We start from the raw sequence: 23,177 nt of genomic DNA on the forward strand, positions 1-23,177 counted from the left end.
GTCTCTTTGGCTTCCTTCTCTCCCGCGAAGATCATTCTCGAGCTGCCTGATATATAAATCTCCTTTTTTTGTATATCACTTTGCTTCCTGCCGATTGAATATTTCCACCAACACAAGCGAAGCACAGAACCAGGAGAAGAACATTATTTTTGACCTTACACTCCCTGTTGCGATACACCTGATTCAAATGAGCGGGTTTAATGTCAAGCTTCCACAGAGCTTGCTGATTATGCGATCATTTGAATCCAGTGTGTTGCAATAGTGAGACAACGCGGAGGAGCGCGGCCCACCGACACCTGAATTTGAAAAGCCTGCTTTGGGGGCTGCCAGCGTAGACACGTGGCATGTTTGTTTTGGTTTCTACAGATGATAGGACGTATTTTCCAAGTCAAATACAGTGATACATTGTCTTACAAACTTAATTGGTTCCCAGAGGAAGGCGAAAAATGTGTATCCCAAACATTAATTTCCCATAGGAAACAATTAAAATGAGAATAATCCGTTCCCAGGTGCCCCTCAAACATAATTTTCTACTTTCTAATTTTCTAAGCCTTAAAACTACACAAAATAGACCTTATTTTATGTATAATAAATGTGCTATGGTATTATAATTAAAGAAATAAACTGTACTGTGTAATAAAGTCGTTTTATTGACCTTTGTGATGGTCGTTGATGGCTTGCTGGAATGGAGTGGCCGCTTTCATCAGCATTAAACACTTGATGAGGAACGTAGCCTTCTTCTCCCAACATCTTAATGATTGATTCCTTGGAAGCTTTGGCAGCTTTATCATCAGAACTGGCTGCCTCACCATGACGAATGACACTATGAATCCCTGTACGACGCTTCAACTTGTCGAACCATCCGTGGCTAGCCGTGAAATCATCAATGGATGACGAACTTCCAGGTTGCCTCTTGACGATATCCGAGTGAAGTTGCCGTGCTTTCTCTGCGATCATTTTACCTAGTTCCTCATCAATTGTGCTCCGTTTAGCCGGGTTGATAGCTTTTTGCATCAAGTGTACAGATGGCTTGTGCGGGTTATTTGTGGAGCCTGATTGATGGGATATTTTAACCTTGCAGTCTTAATAACCTTTGAACTATCAATAAAGTTGAAATGAGTCCAAATGTCACTGTTTTCTATCCACTTTCTCACTCTCTCTCTGTCGTCTGCCTATCTATTTTTATTTGCAGCTCTGTGTTTCTGTAACCTCCCTCCCCCACTGCTGCATCAGTGACCAATCACGTGCGGCTTTAACCGAAGACTGGGGGCGGGGAATAGAGCACAAAAAAAGTCGGCTGCCATTTCCCTATTAGGAGAACGGGCTCGTTCGTGAACGACACATACTCATTGTGGCGCTGCGTGTGTATCCCGAAAAATAGTTTGTATGCCAAGATTAAATTCTCGTGAATTTAACGTTTGTCAACTGAACAGTTCGTTAGCCAAGGCGTTCGTAAGCAGAGGTATTACTGTATTTCCATATCAACATTGGCTGTGTCCAAATTCATAGGCTCCGTCCTTCGAAGGTTGAATTTTCGCCTGGTCATTGATGAGTATGTGAAGTCACGTGTGATCACGCAAGAGTTCTCCTTCAGAGGATTGGAGTCTTGATCGGCGGCGGAAGAGAATCCTTGCATGCGGAGATCTGTAATGAGCACCTCACACACAAAATATGTTTTAAAAATGTTATGTTTATTTGTGGTGTGTGATCGTCAACAAATGTTTTTTTTTTTATCTTAATGTTTGTACTTGGCCTTAGTGGATTAATCATCTCATGGAAATGAAATGTTGATAATCCATCAGTTACTTCCCATTTCTTGAGATTTTTTGGTCACGTTCCGGTCCTGCCTGTGCTGCCGCTCCGATACACCCCATAAGACGACTGTTGTCAATCGTCAAGTGGAGATCATTATTCTCATGAAGACACTTTGTTTCAGTCGAAGTTCCGTCATGATTTTCACATGAGATGTATAAAAAAAAAAATCAAATAAATAAAAAACCTGATTACCAAGCAATTGGGTCAGCATTGATTGTGGCATTAGAGCCAGAAAGGGGGGGGGGGCCTCCACAGAAATATGCAATTTTATTACATTTTATTATATATTGATTGTCAATAACTCACTTCCAAGTTTTTGTTTTGTGGGTCCCGTTAGAAAGCCTTGCAGCCCCCCCAGAATTAATGTAATTTTTTTTTCTTATTTCTAGCATAAGTACTCAAATGAACACCTGAAAGGAAAATATAGTCTTGTGAATATTTTTAATGCAATTTATTACATCGTAGTTATGAAATTAAGTTTTTGAAAAGTTATCCATTTTTTTTCCCCAATACCTACCGTGATGAATAAGTATTTCTGTCTTATTTAAAGGACAACCGACGCCTCCGGACAAGTTGCGTCCATCATTTGTAAAATGACTTCAAATGACTTCTACTGAGCGTATTTTAAAAAGATTCCACCGCATATAGCTATATTTTACGTTTTAAGACTCGCGCTGAATATTCAGCAAGTCTTGTTTTCGAGTTGGTGACGTCACGTCAGGAACGCCCCTGACTGAGAAAGTGACACACAATGCATTTTGGGTACTTTTTTGTTGATCGCAAAATTAGAAGGCAAACTACATAAATAACGCGATGGTGAATCGTTGTGTGTCGCAGCCAATTGCGGTAACACGCATAAAGAAGGTGTAAGTTTACATAAATTCCCAGCGCACAAGTCAGCCGATTTCCAACGGAGCTTTGGCGCCATCTTGTGCATTTTCTGGGACGCTACATTGGAGTCCAGACGGCTTGAATTGATACGGAAGGACTTCTTTAATCGATTGCAAATATTTATGCTTTCCTCTTCAGAACTATTTGAATCATATTCATAACTGGATGAGTAACAAGAAAGCATCTTCTCCCAATCTGAAGTCATTGTTTTGATTCTCGAGCAAGGCAAGACGTCCTGGTGTGACATCACGAACGAGGGGGCGGGACCTTCTGAAACTCGCCATTTACGGTGTTATTTTGAAGTAGTTTTGGGACACTCCAAGTCATTTTTATTGGTGTTTTGCATTTGACTAAAAATATCAGCCTGTGTGTTTTGGCTATTTTCGATGCTATAAAACGTTATTCTGATGTCAGTTAGGAAACAAAAAAATGGTGTCGGTTGTCCTTTAACTTGGTTTTCTTCCTGAATACTTTATCCTATCAAAAATATAGTCTTGTAAATATTTTTGTAATGCAATTTATTAAATTCCAGTTATGAAATGAAGTTGTTGAAAAGTTCTACATTTTTTTTCAAGACCTACCGTGATCAGTAAGTATTTCTTTCTAATTTAACTTGTTTGTCTTCCTGAATACTTTATCTTATCAGCACAATGTGTACAGCGGGTACATGTCCATTGGCATCTAACTCCAGCCCCCGAACGCCTGCGACCTCCATCCTTCGCTGGACTACAGCAGCCTGATCTCCACCTGACTCACCGTTGAGCTGTAGCGCCATGATTTCACCTTCTTCGACTGAACGTGAGTTGATCTCGATGACTGTGTGGTCCTGGTTGGTTTCCACCTCTCCCTGCATTAACTTCTGCTGCACCATCATGGCGTTATCCAGCACCTGTGCCTCTACGGGGACTTGCTGGCTCAGGTGTAGCAGCTCCACAGGTTTGATCATTGTACTTAATTGGTTTGAGTCATGCGCGGGGCTCGTTTCCACCAGCGTTAGGTTGGAAGAAGCGTGTAAGGTAATACTGTCAGCTTTTCCGTCTCCGGTCACCATGTTTCGTGTGAAGAGCTGTGAGCCGGTGGGGAGGAGAGTGACAGTGCCCGATGACTGGCTGAGGGATGGGATCGGTAGGTCTGCCACAGCAAATGGCTGACCCAGAGAGGATAAGGAGATTGGGGACAGAATGGTGAATTGTGGAGGCGTGAGGGCAGGATGGTTGATGCTGGACGTCAGGAGGGTGGTGGTGGTGGCTACGGGTTTCTGCAAACGCGGTCGCTTTGTTTGGCGTTTGACGGTCGTGCTTTTGGCAGGGTGTGGGCATGACGGAAGAGCTTGACTCTGTTGCTGCTTTCGTTGTTCGGCCAACTGCAACTCCAGGTCTACAGATAACAACAAATATGAAATGAAATACAAATCAAAAACTGTTAAATGATGTCTCACTTTGGTTTCATTGCACACCATCGGATCTTAACGTAAATTAGAAGTTGTCAGTGACAAAGCATCGTCTAATCTGAATATCGTCAACAAAAACAAACTGAGGATAAGCATCATACAAGGTGACCCAAAAAGACGCGTACCCATATTTTGAAAGGGGAGTAAAAAAAGTTCTTTTCATAAAACAGCAAAACCCTTCACTAAATCGCGATGGCAGGATGAGGTTCAATTTGGATCGTTCCTACAACCGACAAGTTGTGTCCATAATTTGTAAAATGGCTTCAAATGACTTCTACTGAGCATATTTTAATAAGATTCCACCACATATAGCTATATTTTACCTTTTAAGACTCGCGCTGAACATTCAGGAAGTCTTGTTTTTGAGTTGGTGACGAGTCCTCATGTGACGTCAGAAAAGGACCGCCTCCTGACCGTAAAAAGACGCATTGTAGCGTCTTTCCATCACATCAATGTATTTCGCTGTACTGTTTTTATGAAAACCTTATTCTACATCCAAAAGCCGTCAGCAGAGGGAGTCCAAGCTCCATGGAACGAATTTTTCAGCCTGTGGAAACGGGCTGATTCATTCCTCACAGCTCGGTGGCCATTTTCTTGCCTCTTTTTGGGTGAGACATTCCCCCCAGCCCGTTTGCCTCAAAATGACACGGAATAAATTCTTTAATCGATTGCAAACATGTATGCTTTCCTCTTCAGAACTATTTGAATCATATTCATAACTGGATGTGTAACAAGAATGCATATTCTCAGAATCTGAAGCCATTGTTTTGATTCTCCAGCAATGCAAGACGTCTTGGCGTGATGTCACGAACTGGGGGCGGGACTTTCTGAAAATGCCCAATTCGCAGCTCAATTTTTTGCAGATTTTGGACAGTTTAAGTCATTTTTATTGGTGTTTTGCATTTGAATAAAAATATCATACTGCGTGTTTTGGGAATTTTAGATGCTATAAAACGTTTTTCTGATGTCAGTTAAAAAACAAAAAAGTGACATTGGTCGCCCTTTAAATTGTGGCAAACTATACAGGGACGAGGCGTTGAGATTGATGACATTGGTCTACAGTTCCTACAGTGGTGAAAAACAATGCACTATTAGAAAATAACTACAAAAATACACAAAATACATCCCTGAAACATCATGCCGTGAAAGGTTGACGTAGGTTCACTGTTTTACTGCCTGTGTAATGTGTTACTACCCAAGTCCCAGGTACCTTGATGTTATTTTTTTAAAAAGGTATTAGTGGCGGAGAAACTAGAGATGTGGAGGTATGCCCTGGAAAGGAGAGGAATGAAGATCAGTCGCAGCAAGTCGGAATAGATGTGTGTGAATGAGAGGGATCCAAGTGCAAGAGTGATGCTACAGGGAGAAGAGATAAAGAAGGTGGCGGATTTTAAGTACTTGGGGTCAACTGTCCAGAGCAATGGAGAGTGTGGAAAAGTGAGGTGAAGAAGTGTGTCCAGGCAGGCTGGAGTGGCTGGAGAAAAATGTCAGGTGTGATGTGTGATAGAAGGCTTTCAGCTAGGATGAAAGGAAAAGTGTATAAAACCGTGGTGAGAGCAGCCATGATGTTTGGACTGGAGACAGTGCCACTGAAGAAAAGACATGAAGCAGAGCTGGAGGTAGCAGAGCTGAAGATGTTGAGGTTTTCTTTGGGAGTGACCAGGTTGGATAGGATCAGGAATGAGTACAGTGGAGGGACAACTCATATTAGAGGCTTTGGAGAGAAAGTCAGACTGAGATGGTTTGGACATGTCCAGAGGAGAGAGAGTGACTATATCGGGAGAAGGATGCTGAGCCTAGAACTTCCAGGCAGGAGACCGAGAGGAAGACCAAAGAGGAGGTTCATGGATGTTGTCAAAGAGGACATAAGGCAGCTGGTGTGAGAGAAGAGGATGCACAAAACCGGTTCGATGGAGGAAATTGATTCGCTGCGGCGACCCCTGAAGGGAAAAGCCGAAAGGAAAAGAAGAATTAACTTCTTTCAGACTTTAAAGGGGAAAAGGCAAGATTTGTAACTGTTCTGTCACAAATATAGCTATCTTGTATTTAACTCACAACAAAACCAATTCCGGTGAATTCTGAAATAAAAATAAGAAGACAATAATTCCATGATTTTCACATCATCATTACATTGATTTGAAGACACTGCAAGGACAAGATATTTGAGGTTCACACTAATAAACATTCCTGCATTTAACAAATAATCACAAACACAAAAAGAATTTTATGGGGTGTGTTTGTGGATGTAGGAATACACATGCTGACACGCATGAAACACGTCTGGAGCAGGATAAAATTATTAATCCTAAAAGAAGAGTTGCAGTACAATGTTTATTGATTTTTCTTTGCAGATATTGATGTCCGTTGGTAACTTCAATTTTTTTTTTTAAAAAAAGCACTTTCCACATGATTTTCGATTGATATTTTGCTTCAAAAACAAAACAAAACAAAACAAAAAAAGTTACTTTCTGTTAACTTATTGTTACCAACGTACAGTAAAGTCTCGTTATATCGATATTCAAGGGAGTCCGAAAAAATATCGATATAACCGGGACTATCGATATATCCGACCCTGTTTGCATGTAATTTTCTCCGTGCGTGCATAGAAATAGTATCGATATAACCGGGACTATCGATATATCCGATATCGATATAACGAGACTTTACTGTAATTTCTCAAGAGCACATAGTAAACTATACTTTGTTTCAATGTGTGCACTACTCACTGCAAAGATTTCGAAGGATTTGAACCTGGCTCGGATCAGTTTCCTGTCGCCGCTTCACCAGCATCTTCTTGACAGAGTTGAGCAGTCCAAACACCTGGCCAAGGTTACTAAGCACTGCAACCTCTACCAGGGAGAAATGCGATCAGTTGGTTATTATTAATTTTGCAAATGCCAACATTGAACTACACAATTAACCGCTGTAATAAACTTTTTGGGATCCTCATGAAAATAGGGCAACAAGTACCTTATTTTCCACACTATAACGAGTGTAGAAGCTCCTTCTGTGAATGGCCTATTTTAAAACTATTTTCAAATATGGGGTGTACCGCATTACAACGTGCATAGAATAGAAGCTAAAATAGTGGCTGTGGTAGCATTATGCACCATTATATGCCGTGAGTCGTCACCTTACTGTGGTGGAGTGGTTTGTATGTGCCAATGATAATAGAAGCGAAGTTTTCTTATGCGACTGGCCGGGTCACCCATGATAAACAGGTCCCAAGCGAGGGACCAGACAAAGTACGGCTCAAAAACCCCTTCTGATGAATAAAATGAATGGATCTCAGGTTCCCTTGCAGATGTGGGTTACAGGCGTTCCCCTCTGAAATCAGGCCATGAATTGGGGCTTCTTGGCAAGCACCCGGTGGCCGGGCCTACAACCATAGGGCCCGGCCAGCCTCAGCCCGACGAGGCAATGTGGGTCCCCCTTCTCATGGGCTCGCAACCCATCGTAAGGGCGCCAAAAGGGTTGTGTGCAATGTGAGCTTGGCTGAAGCCAAAGGCAGGGACCCGGCGGTCTAATCTTCGGCTACAAAGGACAGCTCTAAGGATGTGGAATGTCACCTCTCTTGCACGGAAGGAGCCCAAGCTTGTGTTTGAAGTAGAGAATTTGCCTCCACACAGAACCTGGGGTTCCGGTACCATTTCTCTCGAGAGGGTTTGGACTGTCTTTCACTCTGGATTTGGTCTCAGCATACCCATTGCGCCCCGGCTGAGTGCTTGTACATTGGGGTTTACACCAGTCCGTGAGAGGCTTTCCTCCTTCTGCCTTCTGGTATAGGGAGATGGGAATGGGCGTCGGCTCCTGACTGTTTTTGTACATATGCAACCAACAGCAATGCAGCATACCCAGCCTTTTTGGAGTCCTTGGAGGGCGTGCTGTAGAGTACTTCTGCCAGAGACTTCCTTGTTTTGCTGAGGGACTTTAATGCTCACGTCTTTAATGACGAGCAAGATGAGGAAGGGCATGATTGTGAGGAACGGCCCAAACAAAAACTTGAGTAATGTGTTGGACTTCTGTGCTTGGCACGGATTGTCCAGATCAAAGACCTTGTACGTCGTAAACGTATATGCACTTGGCAGCGGGACAAACTTGGCTGTAGTTTGATGTTGACTTTGTGGTTGTCTCATCGGATTTGCGGATGCATGTTGTGGACACTCAGGTAAAAAGAGGGGCAGACCTGTCAACTGATTACCACCCGGTGGTGAGTTGGCTCCCATGGTGGGGGAGATGCCTGTATAACCTGGAAGACCCAAACGTATTTGGAGGGTTGGTTGGGAGCGTCTGATAGAATCCCCTGTCTGATGGAGTTTCAACTCTCACCTCCGGCAGAGATTTTCCCATATTGTGAGTGATGTAGGAGACATTGAGTAGTTAATGCCTTCTGGTGGACACCAGAAGGAAGGGATGCAGTCAAGCTGAATAAGTAGTCCTATCGGGCATTTATGGCTAAATGGAATGCAGCTTCAGTCGTTCCTGAGGCACAAACTTGAGCCTGGGAAGAGTTCAGTCAGGCCATGAAAGCCAATTTCCGGACGGCTTTGAGGAAATTCTGGTCCATCATCCAACGTTTCAGGAGAAGGAAGCATACCACAAATGCTCTGTATAATGGGGCGGTGCTGACATGGATTCGGTACATTGAGAGTCGGTGGGAAGGCACTTTGAAAGATCTCAACTCCACCAACACATCTTCCTTTGAGGAAGAGACTGGGGACTCTGAGGTGGGTTCTCTTATCTCTGTGGTTGAAGTTACCAAAGTGGTTAAAAAGCTTCTCGGTGGCAAAACCTGAGGGCTGGATGAGATCCACACGCAGGCTATGGATGTTGTGGGCTTGTCCTGGTTGATATGTCTCTGCAATGTCGTTTGGTCATTGAGGAGAGTGCCTCTAGAATGGCAGACTGGATTAGTGGTCTCTCTTTTTAAAAAGGGGGACCTGAGTGTATGATCCAACGACAGAAGGATCACACTCCTCCGCCTCCACGGTCAAGACTTTTCAGGGGTGTAGGCGAGGATGTAGGAGCAGTGTGGTTTTTGTCACGGCCGTGAAACAGTGGAACAGCTCTACACCAAACTAATGTGAAAGTGAGCACAAAGCAAAGGGTCTTCGAAGGTACAGTACATGGGAACTTGCCATTTGACTGTGTCCCTGAGGGAGTTCTGTGGGGGGTGCTTCGGGTGTTTGTTGTACCGAACTCCCTGATACGGACCGTTTGGTCCCTATACCACTGTTGTCAGCGTTTGATTTGCATTCCCGGGAAAGACGAGGCGGGTCGGCCGTCGGCGCTCGGGCGCGCGGGATCGGCGCGACGACCGCCTAAGTCTGAGCGTGTGTGTTGGGTGACCTCTTCTGGCTTTTCCATTAGCAGGGAGACTGATTTTTCAACAGCGCGCCTGCGTGGGAAGCCGTACGTATTTGGGTCAGCAGAACGACACAGTAACAAAAATCGATAATACGAAATATAAAATGATAAAAATGACACTAAAAGTTATAAGATTTATAATTAAACTGTAAGCAGTTTGGTATATCATAGTATTCAATAGAAAACATTCTTTAAAAACAACAGATTGACATCGTATACGATCCTGTCGTATAAACCTCGCGTCGGCCAGTTTGAATGCATTTCGACTTATGACCATTTGACTTACGATCGTTTTGTCAGAACGGAACCCGGTCGTAAGTCGGATGTTACTTGTACCACAAATCAGAATATTGATCCAAGAAAGCGCATCGGATTACAAGGCATACTGTCGGGGTTTGAGAACATCAAATGCTTTTAGATGCCGCTTATAGTGCAGGAAATACGGTTAAAATCTTTGTACCTGTGTTCTGTAAGACAACATTCTCCTTCAGCAACTTCAAGCGGTTCAGCAAATCCAGGAGCTCTGTACTGATTTTGGTCACCACTTCACCAAGTAAACCCACATCAGCAATTCCCTTCCAGAAGTTTAGCGTATCTTCTGGGGATAAGCAGACAACTGTATCATTCATGTGGTCTCTGAAATGCATTCCGTGTCATGAAATGACGAACACATGCAAAAGTGGAAGTACCTGAGATTTCAGGAGATTCTTTGTTTACATATTCTGCCGAATTTAAGATGCAGTCCTGCTTTCCACTCGGCCTCTCTGTCATATTGTCTCCTTCGACCTTACCATTCGCAAAGGACTGCTGTGCTGCAAGAGCGACAAGAGAGTGTGTTCAGATTGTCATAAAAGTTACAATGGACTTATTTTCCTCTATCATGATAAGTACCAGTTTATGATTTGGGCTTTGTGCTCACTTTCACATTAGTTTGACAGTGTCATGTTCTTGTTCTTGGTTTAACCAGCAGATGGGAGACATTTTTGTATTCCTTGAAATATTTTTTGTACGGAATTTTGCCTGCCGTCTGCATTCTGGTATCCAAAAACATGTTTCAAGTTCTTTGAACTGTGACAGACAGAAAACAATGCTGATGACAAAGACAAGACCGATTCTTTATTCATCCACAAGAGAACTGTTCCATTTGTCTTTAGAATGAAAACCCTAACACAAGTTAAAAAGTCACTGGTGAATTTGTGATGTGTTTTAAAAAGTGTAAAACACAAAAGAGCATTAAAATGAGTGTTTTTTTAATTGTAAATAAATACAGGAAACGTGAAAATACCAGTGCAACGGTGCCAAATGAAGTGTACAAAATGTTAACAGTACAGCTACAGTACACAGGCCATGCGTTACCATAGTTTGAAGATTGACCAGCTTTGTTTTATTTAATTTTTTAACTGTGGTTTGTAATAATATGACTGATAGGATGATTAGGGTGCGGTGTACATTAACCTAAGAAAATATGTTTCAGTGAAACTCCTCTACAACAAAACACACATGTTGCAAAAATGTGTGAAAACATCTACTAGTACTGCTTTTCTGCTTCCCACCTCAACGAAAAGTCGCCCTGTTGCGTAATATGAATCGTTTTCTCCACCTACCGCAAATCTAATCCAATCTCACCTGACAGCGTACTCCTACTGCATAACTTGGAAAGGGCTACAGCAACCACCAAATCAGTTTACACGTGCGCAGTAGCACAAGAAGTATTTGTCATCGTTAGATTCAAACGCAGCATAAACGTTGCATTGCTAAAATGGCTGCAGAACGGACCTTTGCAGACGAAGGAGTTAAGAAAAGAAAAGCTCTAACGCCTGAAGACAGGATAAAAGTAATAAAAATAAAAGATGGATTAAGCAATGTAAAAAGACAATTCAAAAAAAATTGATGTAAGTGAATGCGGACTGTAAATTTCGCAATTTCTTTCCCGTTTTTTCTTTTACCACTGGCGATATGAAGTGTCAAATAAATGTATGCTCATACTCATGAACTATCGGAATAAAAATAAAGAGTACACAAATGTGTTTACATGTGTGTGTGTGTTTACATTTGAGATAAAATTGTGAAAAGTCCCCTTTTTAAAAAATATTCTTGCTGTAAACATGGTTTCATTTTAGAAGAGTTTTATTGTTCTAACATGCACAAAGATGCTAATTGTTTTTTTTTTTTTGTCACGATCGACTTGGTGCCAGTAAGCGATTAACTGTACGACTTGGTGCCAGTAAGCGATTAACTGTCGATCACGATCTATGTAAATCTCCGAACCTTTATGCCATCTTTTCTTTCCTTTGTCGTATTGCATAATCAGGTCAAGTCGGACTGGGCTGTTTATTGAATCAAAATTGAGATAAACCTTGAAATGACGACAATATCAGTCACGTGACCATACGACCATTGTGTTCCATGTAAACCTCAGTTCAACAAACCACATTCCTCTGTGGACAGATGGGAAAAGTCTGTGACAGTGTTGGGAGACCGTATTGAAAATGTTCAAGTGTAAGCTTCTCTTTGTATTAGATAATTCACTTTATTTATTGAATATCACTCATAGGACAGGTTTTGTAGAATGAAAATAGTAAAACTGAAAAACAAGCCCTCACCTTGACAAGATGTCAATGAGAGTCCGCTGCCGTCAGGTGGAAACAGCGTGTTGTTGATTAACAGGTCAAATTTGGTGCTGCGGCAAGTGTTTGAACACAATGTCGTGTGCTGATAGAAGTCCAGTTGTCCCGAATCCATAATCTTTCTGGAAGGAGCGGAGAAAATTAATGAAGCTCCTGATCAATTTGAAAGACTGAAATTCTGAATAAAAGAATAAATGTGTCGAGTGTAGGGTAATTTCACATTTATGTCGGATTTGGCAGCCATCTTTGTTTTGGATGAGAAAATGCTCATTACTCTTCAAAAAACATTTTAGTCAGTCATAAATATTTTATAATTTTATTTGACAAAAAAAGTCAAAGAGGTTTTAGTCTTACAGTACTTCTGTATTGGCAGAAAATCTGCAAAATACAGCAGGATCATAATTTCGCAGCCATCTTTGTTTTGCTCTTTGGATGAAAAAAGGCTCATTATTCTTCAAAACATTTTAGTCAGTCATAAATATGTCATAGTTTTAGTTAACACCAAAGTAAAAAAAAAAACGGTTTAGTCTTACAGTAATTTTGGATTGGGAGAAAATCTGCGAGATAGAGTATTGTCAATTATCTATTAGCCAGCTGGCTAACTTTCTGTCTATTTGAGTTATTCCGTGTTGAGTGAACGCTGGCGCATTAGGCTGCCGCTGCTCACCCGCAGAAAAACTTATCCTGTGACTGTAAAGTGGCCTTGAGAGTTTTGAAAGGCACTTAGAAATGAAATACAACATAATACATTTCATTTATAAGCGCCTTTCAAAACTCTCAAGGACACTTTACAGTCACAGGATATTTTTTCTGCGGGTTAGCAGCAACAGCCACAAGCGCCAGCGTTCACTCAACTCGGAAGTAAAAAAACAAAAACAAAAAACAACTAAATAGCAAATGGCCATCACTGGCTGCAGATAATCAAATGATCGCTTGTCCAATCAGTGCTATGAGAAATGTAGTTTGCTTAGTCGTCAAGTTCCGATAGTATGTCGTCCAATTTTTAAAAAGTATACTTCAGTTTTGAAATTGTATTTACCGTTTCCCGGTTTTAACATCTTGAATTTGTAAAAAAAAAATAGAGAGATTTACTTTTCGTTCATGAAGTGCTTGGTGAATGTGCAAATTAACTGCTTGGGTTCAGTACCCCCAAAAAACGTGAAGAACCACAGTTGTAATTATTGCTGCAAAACATATAGTGTGTATTTATTCGAGTATAACGCACAAAAAGTGCGCGTTATAAATGAGGCCTGGGAAAAAAAATTCTCATATACAGTAAAGTCTCGTTATATCGATATCGGATATATCGATAGTCCCGGTTATATCGATACTATTTCTATGCACGCACGGAGAAAATTACATGCAAACAGGGTCGGATATATCGATAGTCCCGGTTATATCGATATTTTTTCCGACTCCCTTGAATATCGATATAACGAGACTTTACTGTATATTTAATGCTTTATCCCTTCCAGGAGGGGGCAGCATTTCCGTGGCTATTCTCACCCTTCAGTTTCGATTCTCAGAAAGACCGGCCGGATCACTCGCAATCCTTTTTTTAAAATTGTTGATTAACATTTCTTTAGCTACGCTTCATTTCCTTTCCCCACCTCGTCCACACTGAAACGAGAGTTAAGCATTGCTGTTTTGCACAATTACCAATATCCAGTGTATTGATTCAGTGTTTACATTGTCAATAAATGATATTTATCACAATGCTTGGTCAGAGCCAACAAAATTGTACACGGATTTTTAATTGTAAATTAGGGGTGCGCGTTGTACTCGAATAAATACGGTAACCATTTACAAATAACAGCTCACCTGAGCATGACTCCACCCATGCGGATTGCTCGTTTCCAGTCTTTCAAAGTGGCTTTTCCAGACATATGTACAAACTGCTTTGGACTGATCAGCTGATCGTCATACTAGGGAAGAGAGTATGAGCAAGGCACACATTAGTTTGTTGAGAGAACATGAAAACAGACGCTAAAAATTCCGCATATCATCCATTGGGTGGTGTCCATCATCCATTTTTTTTAGCTCAGGTCCTCTACCAGAGGCCAGGAAGCTTGAGGATTCTGCGCAGTATCCGTGCTGTTCCCAGCAATACACTTTTCTAGACTGACATATCCGATGTTGTTCCCGGAGATCTGTTACAACCACTCGTCTAGTTTGGGGGTCACTGCCCCGAGTGCTCCGACCACCACAGGCACGACTGTCACCTTCACCTTCCAGGCTCTCTCCAGCTCCTCTCTGAGCCCTTGGTATTTCTCCATTTTCTCATGTTCCTTCTTTCTGATGTTTCCATCACTCGGGACCGCTACATCCACGACAACGGCTTTCTTTTCCCCTTTATCTATGATCACGATATATGGTTGGTTGGCCATTACCATCTTGTCGGTCTGTATCTAGAAGTCCCACAGGATCTTTGCTCGGTCATTCTCCACCACCTTGGGAGGTGTTTCCCATTTTGACCTTGGGGTTTCCAGTCCATAATCCGCACAGATGTTTCGGTAGACTATGCCAGCCACCTGGTTATGGCGCTCCATGTAGGCTTTCCCTGCCAGCATCTTACACCCTGCAGTTATGTGTTGGATTGTCTCAGGTGCCTCTTTGCACAACCTACACCTTGGGTCTTGCTCTGGTGTGCACAGGAACTGCTCTTGAGCAGCCAGGATGAGTAAATCAGTGTTATCCTTTCGGCCAGCCCTCTTTAGCCACAGATAGGACTTCTTGAGATCAGCCACTTTCGTCAGTTATGGTTCGGTGGTACATCCAGTGTCAGGGCTTTTCCTCCCATGATGATCCCTCTTCCAGCACCTCATCCTCTGTTCCCCATTGTCTGAGACATTCTCTGAGTACATCATCCATTGGACCCTTCTCTTTGATGTATTCATGGAGCTTGGATGTTTCAACCTGGACAGTTGCTCTCACAGTCACTAGCTCCCGGCCTCCTTCCTTATGGCTTGTGTACAGTCTCAGAGTGCTGGATCTGGGATGGAATCCTCAATGCATGGGGAGGAGCTTTCAGGTCTGAACATCTGTGGTCTGAATTTCTTCCTTTGGCCACCTTATTATTCCTGCAGGGTATCTGATCACTGGCAGGACATAGCTGTTTATTGCCCGGGTCTTGTTCTTGCCATTGAGCTGGCTTCTGAGGACTTGCCTCACCCGCTGGAGGTATTTTGCCGTGGCCGCTTTCCTTGTTGCCAGTTCGAGGTTGCCATTGGCTTGTGGTATACCAAGGTACTTGTAGCTGTTTTCAACGTCTGCTATTGTTCCGTCAGGGAGTGAAACCCCTTTAATGTGGACTACCTTGTCCCTCTTAGTCACCATCCGACTACATTTCTCAAGCCCGAATGACATCCCGATGTCACTGCTGTAGTTCCTGGTTGTGTGGATCAGGGACTCTATGTCCCTTTCGCTCTTAGCATACAGCTTTATGTCATCCATGTAGAGCAGGGGTCCCCAACCCCCGGGCCGCGGACTGGTACCGGTCCGTGGGTCATTTGGTACCGGGCCGGGCAGAAAGAATAATTTACATAATTTCCGTTTTACAGTAAAGTCTCGTTATATCGATATCGGATATATCGATAGTCCCGGTTATATCAATACTATTTCTATGCACGCACGGAGAAAATTACATGCAAACAGGGTCTGATATATCGATAGTCCCGGTTATATCGATATTTTTTCGGACTCCCTTGAATATCGATATAACGAGACTTTACTGTATTTATTATCTGAGTCCGAAGTCACCGCTTGCAGCGCATTTCCGTGACGAGGAATGGGTCAATGAACTCAATCTGTCACTTCAGGGGAAAATTACAACTGTCTTCAAGTTGGCTGATAAAGTAGCTGCATTTAAAGCCAAACTGGATTTGTGTGGACGGCGCGTGAATAGCAGTGTATTTGACATTGGCGGAGTTTTTGGACTGAGCCCGAGCCTACATTGACGAACTGCCAAGGAATGGATCCGCAACCCATTTGTCAACAAACCAGGTGAATCCAGCATGCTTGTGCAAGAGGAAGAACAACTGCTGGAGTTAGCAAATGATGGCGGACTTAAAAGTATGTTTGACACAACAACTCTGCCGGTGTTTTGGATTAAGGTGATGACAGAATACCCAGAGATCGCCACAACAGCACTGAAAACCCTGTTGCAGTTTCCGACATCTTATTTGTGTGAAGCGGGGTTTTCTGAAGTAACAGCAACCAAAACAAAACTACGGAGTAGACTGGACATAAGCAAGACACTTCGGGTGTCATTGTCTCCCATTATGCCTACATGGGACCGCCTCATTGCAGAGAAACAAGCTCAGGGGTCCCACTGATTCAGTTATAGTGAGTTGTATTTTTCATGCGCTTTGTACTTGTTTTTGAAGGCACGTTTAAACATTACCATGGTGACCATAGAGTGTTAAGGGGCAGAGACTACGTTACATATGTTGTTGTTGGCGCGATGTTACCAGGACTCTGCTAAAAGTTGTATAAAAATACACAATGGATTCACGTTTATTATATTTAAAAGACTTGTTATTATGAAGATATTGTGTTGCTGAACCTGAGAAATGAGTAAAACTAACCTTCACACATTTTACATTGATTCCTGGGCACACAAATTTCTTCACAAGTAACATTGCTTTACTGTCACCACATGTGATAGGACAGCCAATTTCAACATTGCCTTCCTCGGTGTCTTCTATAAAAAAGAAAAGATAAATATGAAACAAGACCACAGTGAACATTAGTATTTATTTGATACGCTTACCTGGTTGTGCTTCATTTGTCGTGGCGGACACACCGGTTTCATCAGATTTTTCTCTGCAGAGAAAATACTTTGAATTCATCGTTGCATGTTTTGAACAGACACACCTGACATAAAGTAAATGTGTTGGACTTTTAACATAGCATTAATTGAAGAATTAGCGTCCCATATTTTTACGGGTCACCTTCAAATCAAAGTGATTTGCTGTGAGGCAGATTTTTTTTAAGAATGAAATGGGGGTGACGGGATATGCCTCTATTTATCCATTACAACTACAAACACAAATGTCTTACATTTAATGTAAATTTAAAAATTCAAAAGGTAGAATAAATAGAGCTGTAGATGGATTATTGGTGACGATGTGTCGAGCTTTGATGGTCTCGGTTTTCAATAGTCAAATTTCTCCTTTAAGTAGGTACGCTACAGTTCGCTATATTCCACCGCGATTGTTTCTGTCCAGTGAAGCGAGCGCACTCTGTACTCGCAGTCGTATATCATTACATTTTTGTAAAGTACTTAATCGTTTTTCGAGGAATTTTCCAAGCTATGCAGCTTATGATGACGTATTACACGTTTCCCTCCATGCTGGTTCTTGAAATATGCGAATACGACAACGAGAAACGGGGAAAAAATTGATTGAAGTTTACGCTTTTTTTGCTAACTGTAAACTGTAAATACAGTTTATAAAGGTGAGTAAGGTGTATTTTTATAACTCATAATAGTGGTAGCATATATATTTTTCTCCATAACTGCCAATTTTCAAGCAAAAAGAAGCATTAGCATATATATTTCTAGAGCTCGCAATTTGATTTCCTAGTATTCAGTGACAACTATTTTTTTCTGACGAAAATCTGCCTGCATTCGACGGTTGCTAATTTATATTTTGAATCTTTTCTTGTGTTTTCTGTCCTTGTTTAGAATTTCAAAAGCTTTTAAATGGTACCTTACTCGTTAAGATCTGCCAAAAATTAAGAAAGTTATGATAGTTTAAACTGTAATAAATAACACGGTCACAGATTTTCATCGTTTTAAGCAGGCAGAAAATCCCCTCATATTTCAAAAATTAAAAAGTCCATTATTTCCTTATTATTTGTCATAGAACGATAACCTATATATCATTTGAAAGCTATTTAAATGCGCTTTAATATGGTATAAGAAAATATGTGATGAATTATTATTGAAAATTTTTGTCACATCCCTACTTTAAGAGAAAAAAAAAAAGACAAACAGCCAAGGCCTGTTAAAGTCTAGTTTTGGTGATATTTTTAATCATTTGTTTTTATTTTATTGTAGGAAAAGGCCTTCACATGAAAATGGCCATTTGAGCCCCCAAAAAAATGGGATCCGGCCTTTATTTTAAAGAATCACAAAATAATACAATTACATGTAGTTTTTCTTTTCAGTGAATTTTTGGACTGTTAAAAAATCTGTCAACCGTTTCATTTACATTCAGTAAAAATAGCTCAAAACTCCAACAGCTCACAACTCCAAAAACCCTCAATATGCAAAGTTGACCCAAAGTAGTCTTTAAAGTCCCGCCAAAATAGTGTTTAAAAATTATTTTCATTTGACCAAAGAGAGGACTACTACATGAAAATTTCTATCACCCACAGTGGCTTGTCTCTCTCCAAAGGAAAAATATTTCATCTGTTGCACAAGTAGGACATTTAAAAACAAAGTTGACATGAACATGACATAAACTTGAACTAAGTCAAACAATTGCAATCCTTAAAGCACAGGAGTCAAAGTCAAGGCCCGCGGGCCAAATCCGGCCCGCCACATCATTTTTTTCGGCCCGCGAAAGCAAATCAAACTTGTTAAATTCCATGATGATTGCTAAATTCTGAGCCAAAATGTCAAATTTTTGGATGTCAACCACAATAAAAGTCATTATTCTTGACTTCAGATTTGAAAATGAGTTATTCATTAATTTGCTGTGTGCTCTATATGTAATATTTGAAGGGATTTAAACATTCTAATGGCTTCCCCAAATTCATAACGACCCTCGAGAGGAAACCATAACTACAATGTGGCCCGCGGCAAAAAATGACTTTGACACCCCTGCCTTAAAGGACAACCGATGTCACTTTTTTGTTTCCTAACTGACATCAGAAAAACGTTTTATAGCATCTAAAATACCCAAAACACGCAGTATGATATTTTTATTCAAATGCAAAACACCAATAAAAATGCCTTAAAGTGTCCAAAATCTGCAAAAAAATGAGCTGCGAATTGGGCATTTTCAGAAAGTCCCGCCCCCAGTTCGTGACATCACGCCAAGACGTCTTGCATTGCTAGTGAATCAAAACGATTGCTCCAGATTCGGAGAATATGCTTTCTTGTTACACATGCAGTTATGAATATGATTCAAATAGTTCTGAAGAGGAAAGCATACATGTTTGCAATCGGTTATTTGTTATTATATGTTATTGTTATTGTTATTATTTGTTATTGATTTATTTGTGCCATTTTGAGGCAACATTGGGGATAAATCTCTCAACCAAAAAAAGATACACAAAACGGCGACCTCCTGTGGCCACCTCCATTTCCACAGGCTGATAAATTCCTTATATGGCGCTTGGTCGCCCTCTTCTGGCCTTCTGGCGCCTTTAGGGTGCAACACGAGGTCCCCAAACCAAACAAGTACAGCAAAATACATTGACGTGATGGAAGGACCGCTACAATGCGTCTTTTTTACGGGCCTTTAGTGACGTCACGTTCGGACTCGTCACAACCTCAAAAACAAGACTTCCGGAGTATTCATCGCCTTAAAACGTAGAATATAGCTATATGCGGTGGAATCTTTGTAAAATACGCTGAGTAGAAGTCATTTAAAGCCATTTTACAAATTATGGACACAACTACAAATTATGGACGTCGGTTGTCCTTTAAGGATGTTGCATGTTTCGGATTGTTCATTTTAAAATGAATAAAAGTGCAAATATCACACACAGATGCAAATTTTGCTTACTTTTCAATTGCTTTGCGACATTTTTTTTTTGCCGTCTTAATAGAATCGTTGTTGTGTGTAATATGGTATCCAAGTTGTAGCTAAAACCACTGAATCCAGTTACTTACCCTGCATTGACAGACTGAAGCTGAAGGCTGACCTGGGATTTATTTAGATAGCCTGTGTTCCTTCCAACATTAGTCTTCACTTCAACTACTTCCCCAGTGGACATAGCTAGGTCTTCAGTCGTTGCCATCACGCTGTCGGGTTTTGCCGGCCTTTAAATACTAGCTGCTGGAGAATTTCATGTGGCTAAAATAGGATAAAAATATAGTTATAAAATAGCAATAATCTTGTGAGGTTTAAGAAGGTCTTACATTGCCTAATATAAACGGAACAGCGAATTGACTACATCATAATAAAATTATGGTAACCAGGAGTCATCTAAATCATTGCACGTTGTTTAGTCTGATAGGCTATGGCAATGGCTGGATTCATAACATGTAAAATCGATTGAGGAAGTTAACGGGACGATGATATATAGCCAGTTAGATAGCCAGCAAGACCGCTAATAGATAGCAAATAGCTAGCTTGCTAGCTCCATAGCAAATAGATAGCCAGCAAGGTAGCGAGCTAGATAGCTAGCCAGAATCCAGCACCATAACCAAGCTGTCCAAAATAAGCATTGGAGGCTGCGGAAAGACAGATTGGAGGAGGCTGAAGATAAACCTCTCCAAGCCTTGATAGACATGGCACGGAAAAACTACAAGTGGTATTGAGTTAGCAGTTTTTTTTGACAACGATACTAGTGCAGCGTGTTCTACCGGAAACAAATTCCTTGTGTGTTCTACATACTTGGCAATAAAGATGATTCTGATTCTGAGTTCCCTCTTTTTCAACTGTCATTTGGTGAGTATCGTTTTGCTTTTCTGTTCTGACTGTTGCTGCGCCGATGACCATTTTGTTTTTGGGAGCCTTTTACTGAGCGAGTTGCTTCTTCTGTAGCCACAAGGAGACATAAGTCTTCTTGTGCCGGTCCCAAGCCCGGATAAATACAGAGGGTTGTCTCAGGAAGGGCATCCGACGTAAAAGCTTGGCCAAAACAAACATGCGAATCAAACCTATGAAGATAGAGGACACCTATTCGCTGCGGCGACCCCTTGAAGGGAAAAGCCGAAAGGATAAGAAGACGGACATTATCTACTCTTTCCTGTTCATAAACATACGTTTAATTTCGGGAGCATGGTGTGTTTTGGCGTTAACTGCGTGTCTTGCTAACCTCATATTATATTATCACGTTAAAAATACATAGCATGTAGCATGTGTTGCAAATTTCCCCATTGTGGGACGAATAAAGGTATTCTGATTCTGATTCATGATCGGGACAGAAAAGAAAGGCCGTTTATCGCACAATGAAACGAAAGGAGAATAGTAAGTAGCTGCGGGAGAGATTTTTTTTACTTTGTATAAGCATCGACGGGAGCCATTACGTCTAACACAACGGCGTAACTAACACGTTGCTTTGGACTAGTTCGTGACTCTGTAGCTTGATTACCAGGGAAGCGTCAAGCCTTCTACTTTTCATGTCATTGTTACGTGCTACTCGTCTACGGAACGTACGTCGTTTCGTAAGTGCATTTTAAGCACCCTTTCCCCCGTAAAATGACGTGTGCTCGCACGGAGCTACGCAAAGCAAACAACGGCGACGAGCCCACGCCAACATTTCAACCTGAAGCGTGTTATTTACGCCTTGAAGCGGAGAGTAATTTTATAACCTATAGATTTTGAAAATAAAATAAAATTACATTTCTTTACCAGTTGAGTGGAATTCACACCCTTAGATTCTGAAGAAGTTGCGCATGCGCTGTTGACTATTTTAGCTTTACTTCCTGCTTCAGATAGACTTGCGACGGGGCTCGCGCGTACTGCTGACGCAATTACGCACGGCCCGCGTACCGCCGACGTAAGTACGCACAGCTTCCCACTTAGACGCGCTGTTGAAAAATCGCTCTCCTTGCTGACGGCTGAGCCAGAAGAAGTCCCGCGACACACGCGCTCGGATTCAGGCGGACGCCGAAGAAAAAAAGCAGCGAGGCAGGACGATTAAGCTGTTGGATATACATGTATACTAATGATGGGAATTACGGCTCTTTTCAGAGAGCCGATTCTTTTGGCTCGGCTCACTAAAAAGATCCGGCTCTTGTGGCTCCCAAATGGCTCGTCAGTTTGTTTGTTTTTGTTTAAATTAACTAACTACCAAAAATCATGTAAAACTATGAAAAACGAATTACTCATGTAAAATATACACTATATCAAATGTTTTTATTTATACGGCTTGATTTATATGTGCACAGAGAGCATCCACTAACTTTCCCTTTCCCTGAGGTTACACTGGTCTGATGATCAGCTGTCACTAATTTGCTTTTCATATTAATAATCATACCAACTAGTAAAAAAGATCATAATTGAATAATAATAACAGCATAATGTGATAACATTTGTCCACCTGTCTACCCTAATGTCCCCCCTCCTACCTTCTTCTCACTGCTGCGTGTGTCTGTACTTCTCCACTCCCTTCTCTACCACGGATATCGACCAATCATGTGCGGCTTTGACCGAAGACTGGGGGCGGGGAATAGAGGACAAAAAAAGTTGGCTCTCATTTCCGGCTCCTTGTTGACTTTCTGAAAATGCCCAATTCGCAGCTCAATTTTTTGCAGATTTTGTACACTTTAAGTCATTTTTATTGGTGTTTTGCATTTGACTAAAAATATCATACTGCTAGTTTTGGCTATTTTACATGCTATAAAACGTTTTTCTGATGTCAGTTAAAAAACAAAAAAGTGACGTCGGTTGCCCTTTAAAGATAATAAAAATAAACAATTTAATACAAAAATTGGTCTGGCCCTTGACAATGTTTGTTTTTTAACATTTTGGCCCTCGGTGAATTTAATATTGAATACTACTACTAATACTAATACTAAGAATAATAATAATACATTTTATTTTCAAGTGCCTTTCAAAGCTCTCAAGGTCACTTTACAGTCACAGACAACCATAGAAAAAAACAGATACAATAATAAATAAAATACAAATATAAATAGATGCAATAAGGAGAGATTCCGCCGCTTGTTCCTACAGACTGCGATCAAGCGTCTTATTAAACACGTTAAAAAAACAACAACCCTGGACCAGTGTCTGAAACTCATGATAAAAAGTTAGCAGACACCAGGGCAGACAACTCTGAAAAGTTGCCTGCCCCATTTTTCACAACTGACGACTAATCGCAAAAAAAAAACAATTGTTGGA

The 23,177-nt window shown here is 41.3% G+C and overlaps 1 protein-coding gene and 1 pseudogene across 2 annotated transcripts; both read right to left on the reverse strand.

The window, feature by feature from the left end:
- Nucleotides 1-1,670: 1,670 nt before the first annotated feature.
- gmeb1 (glucocorticoid modulatory element binding protein 1) lies at nt 1,671-21,756 on the reverse strand. 2 transcript variants are annotated; one of them, XM_089022815.1, is made up of 10 exons: nt 21,684-21,756; nt 19,997-20,180; nt 16,922-16,974; nt 16,737-16,852; nt 13,972-14,075; nt 12,127-12,272; nt 10,213-10,335; nt 9,984-10,118; nt 6,883-7,005; nt 1,671-4,083 (listed from the first exon to the last, which is right to left on the reverse strand). In XM_089022815.1, exons 2-10 carry the CDS (start codon nt 20,122-20,124, stop codon nt 3,341-3,343), a joined length of 1,671 nt encoding a protein of 556 aa, XP_088878941.1. In that variant the 5' UTR covers nt 20,125-20,180; nt 21,684-21,756; the 3' UTR covers nt 1,671-3,340. The 2 variants fall into 2 exon arrangements, with proteins under 2 accessions (XP_088878941.1, XP_088878940.1); XM_089022814.1 differs by having other exon boundaries at nt 9,984-10,121.
- LOC148882579 (uncharacterized) lies at nt 14,503-16,726 on the reverse strand (annotated as a pseudogene).
- Nucleotides 21,757-23,177: the final 1,421 nt, after the last annotated feature.

This window comes from Hippocampus bargibanti, linkage group LG20 (assembly GCF_051943395.1).
Source record: "Hippocampus bargibanti isolate YZ-2025 linkage group LG20, ASM5194339v1, whole genome shotgun sequence".
In the NCBI taxonomy this organism is placed as follows: Eukaryota; Metazoa; Chordata; class Actinopteri; order Syngnathiformes; family Syngnathidae; genus Hippocampus; species Hippocampus bargibanti.

Coding starts and splice junctions, on each gene's coding strand:
- gmeb1 (XM_089022814.1), bottom strand. CDS start 20,124: ATGGCAACGACTGAAGACCTAGCTATGTCCACTGGGGAAGTAGTTGAA. Junction 16,853..16,921: donor GACAAATGAAGCACAACCAG/GTAAGCGTATCA, acceptor TCTTTTTTATAG/AAGACACCGAGGAAGGCAAT. Junction 10,122..10,212: donor AGAATCTCCTGAAATCTCAG/GTACTTCCACTT, acceptor GCTTATCCCCAG/AAGATACGCTAAACTTCTGG.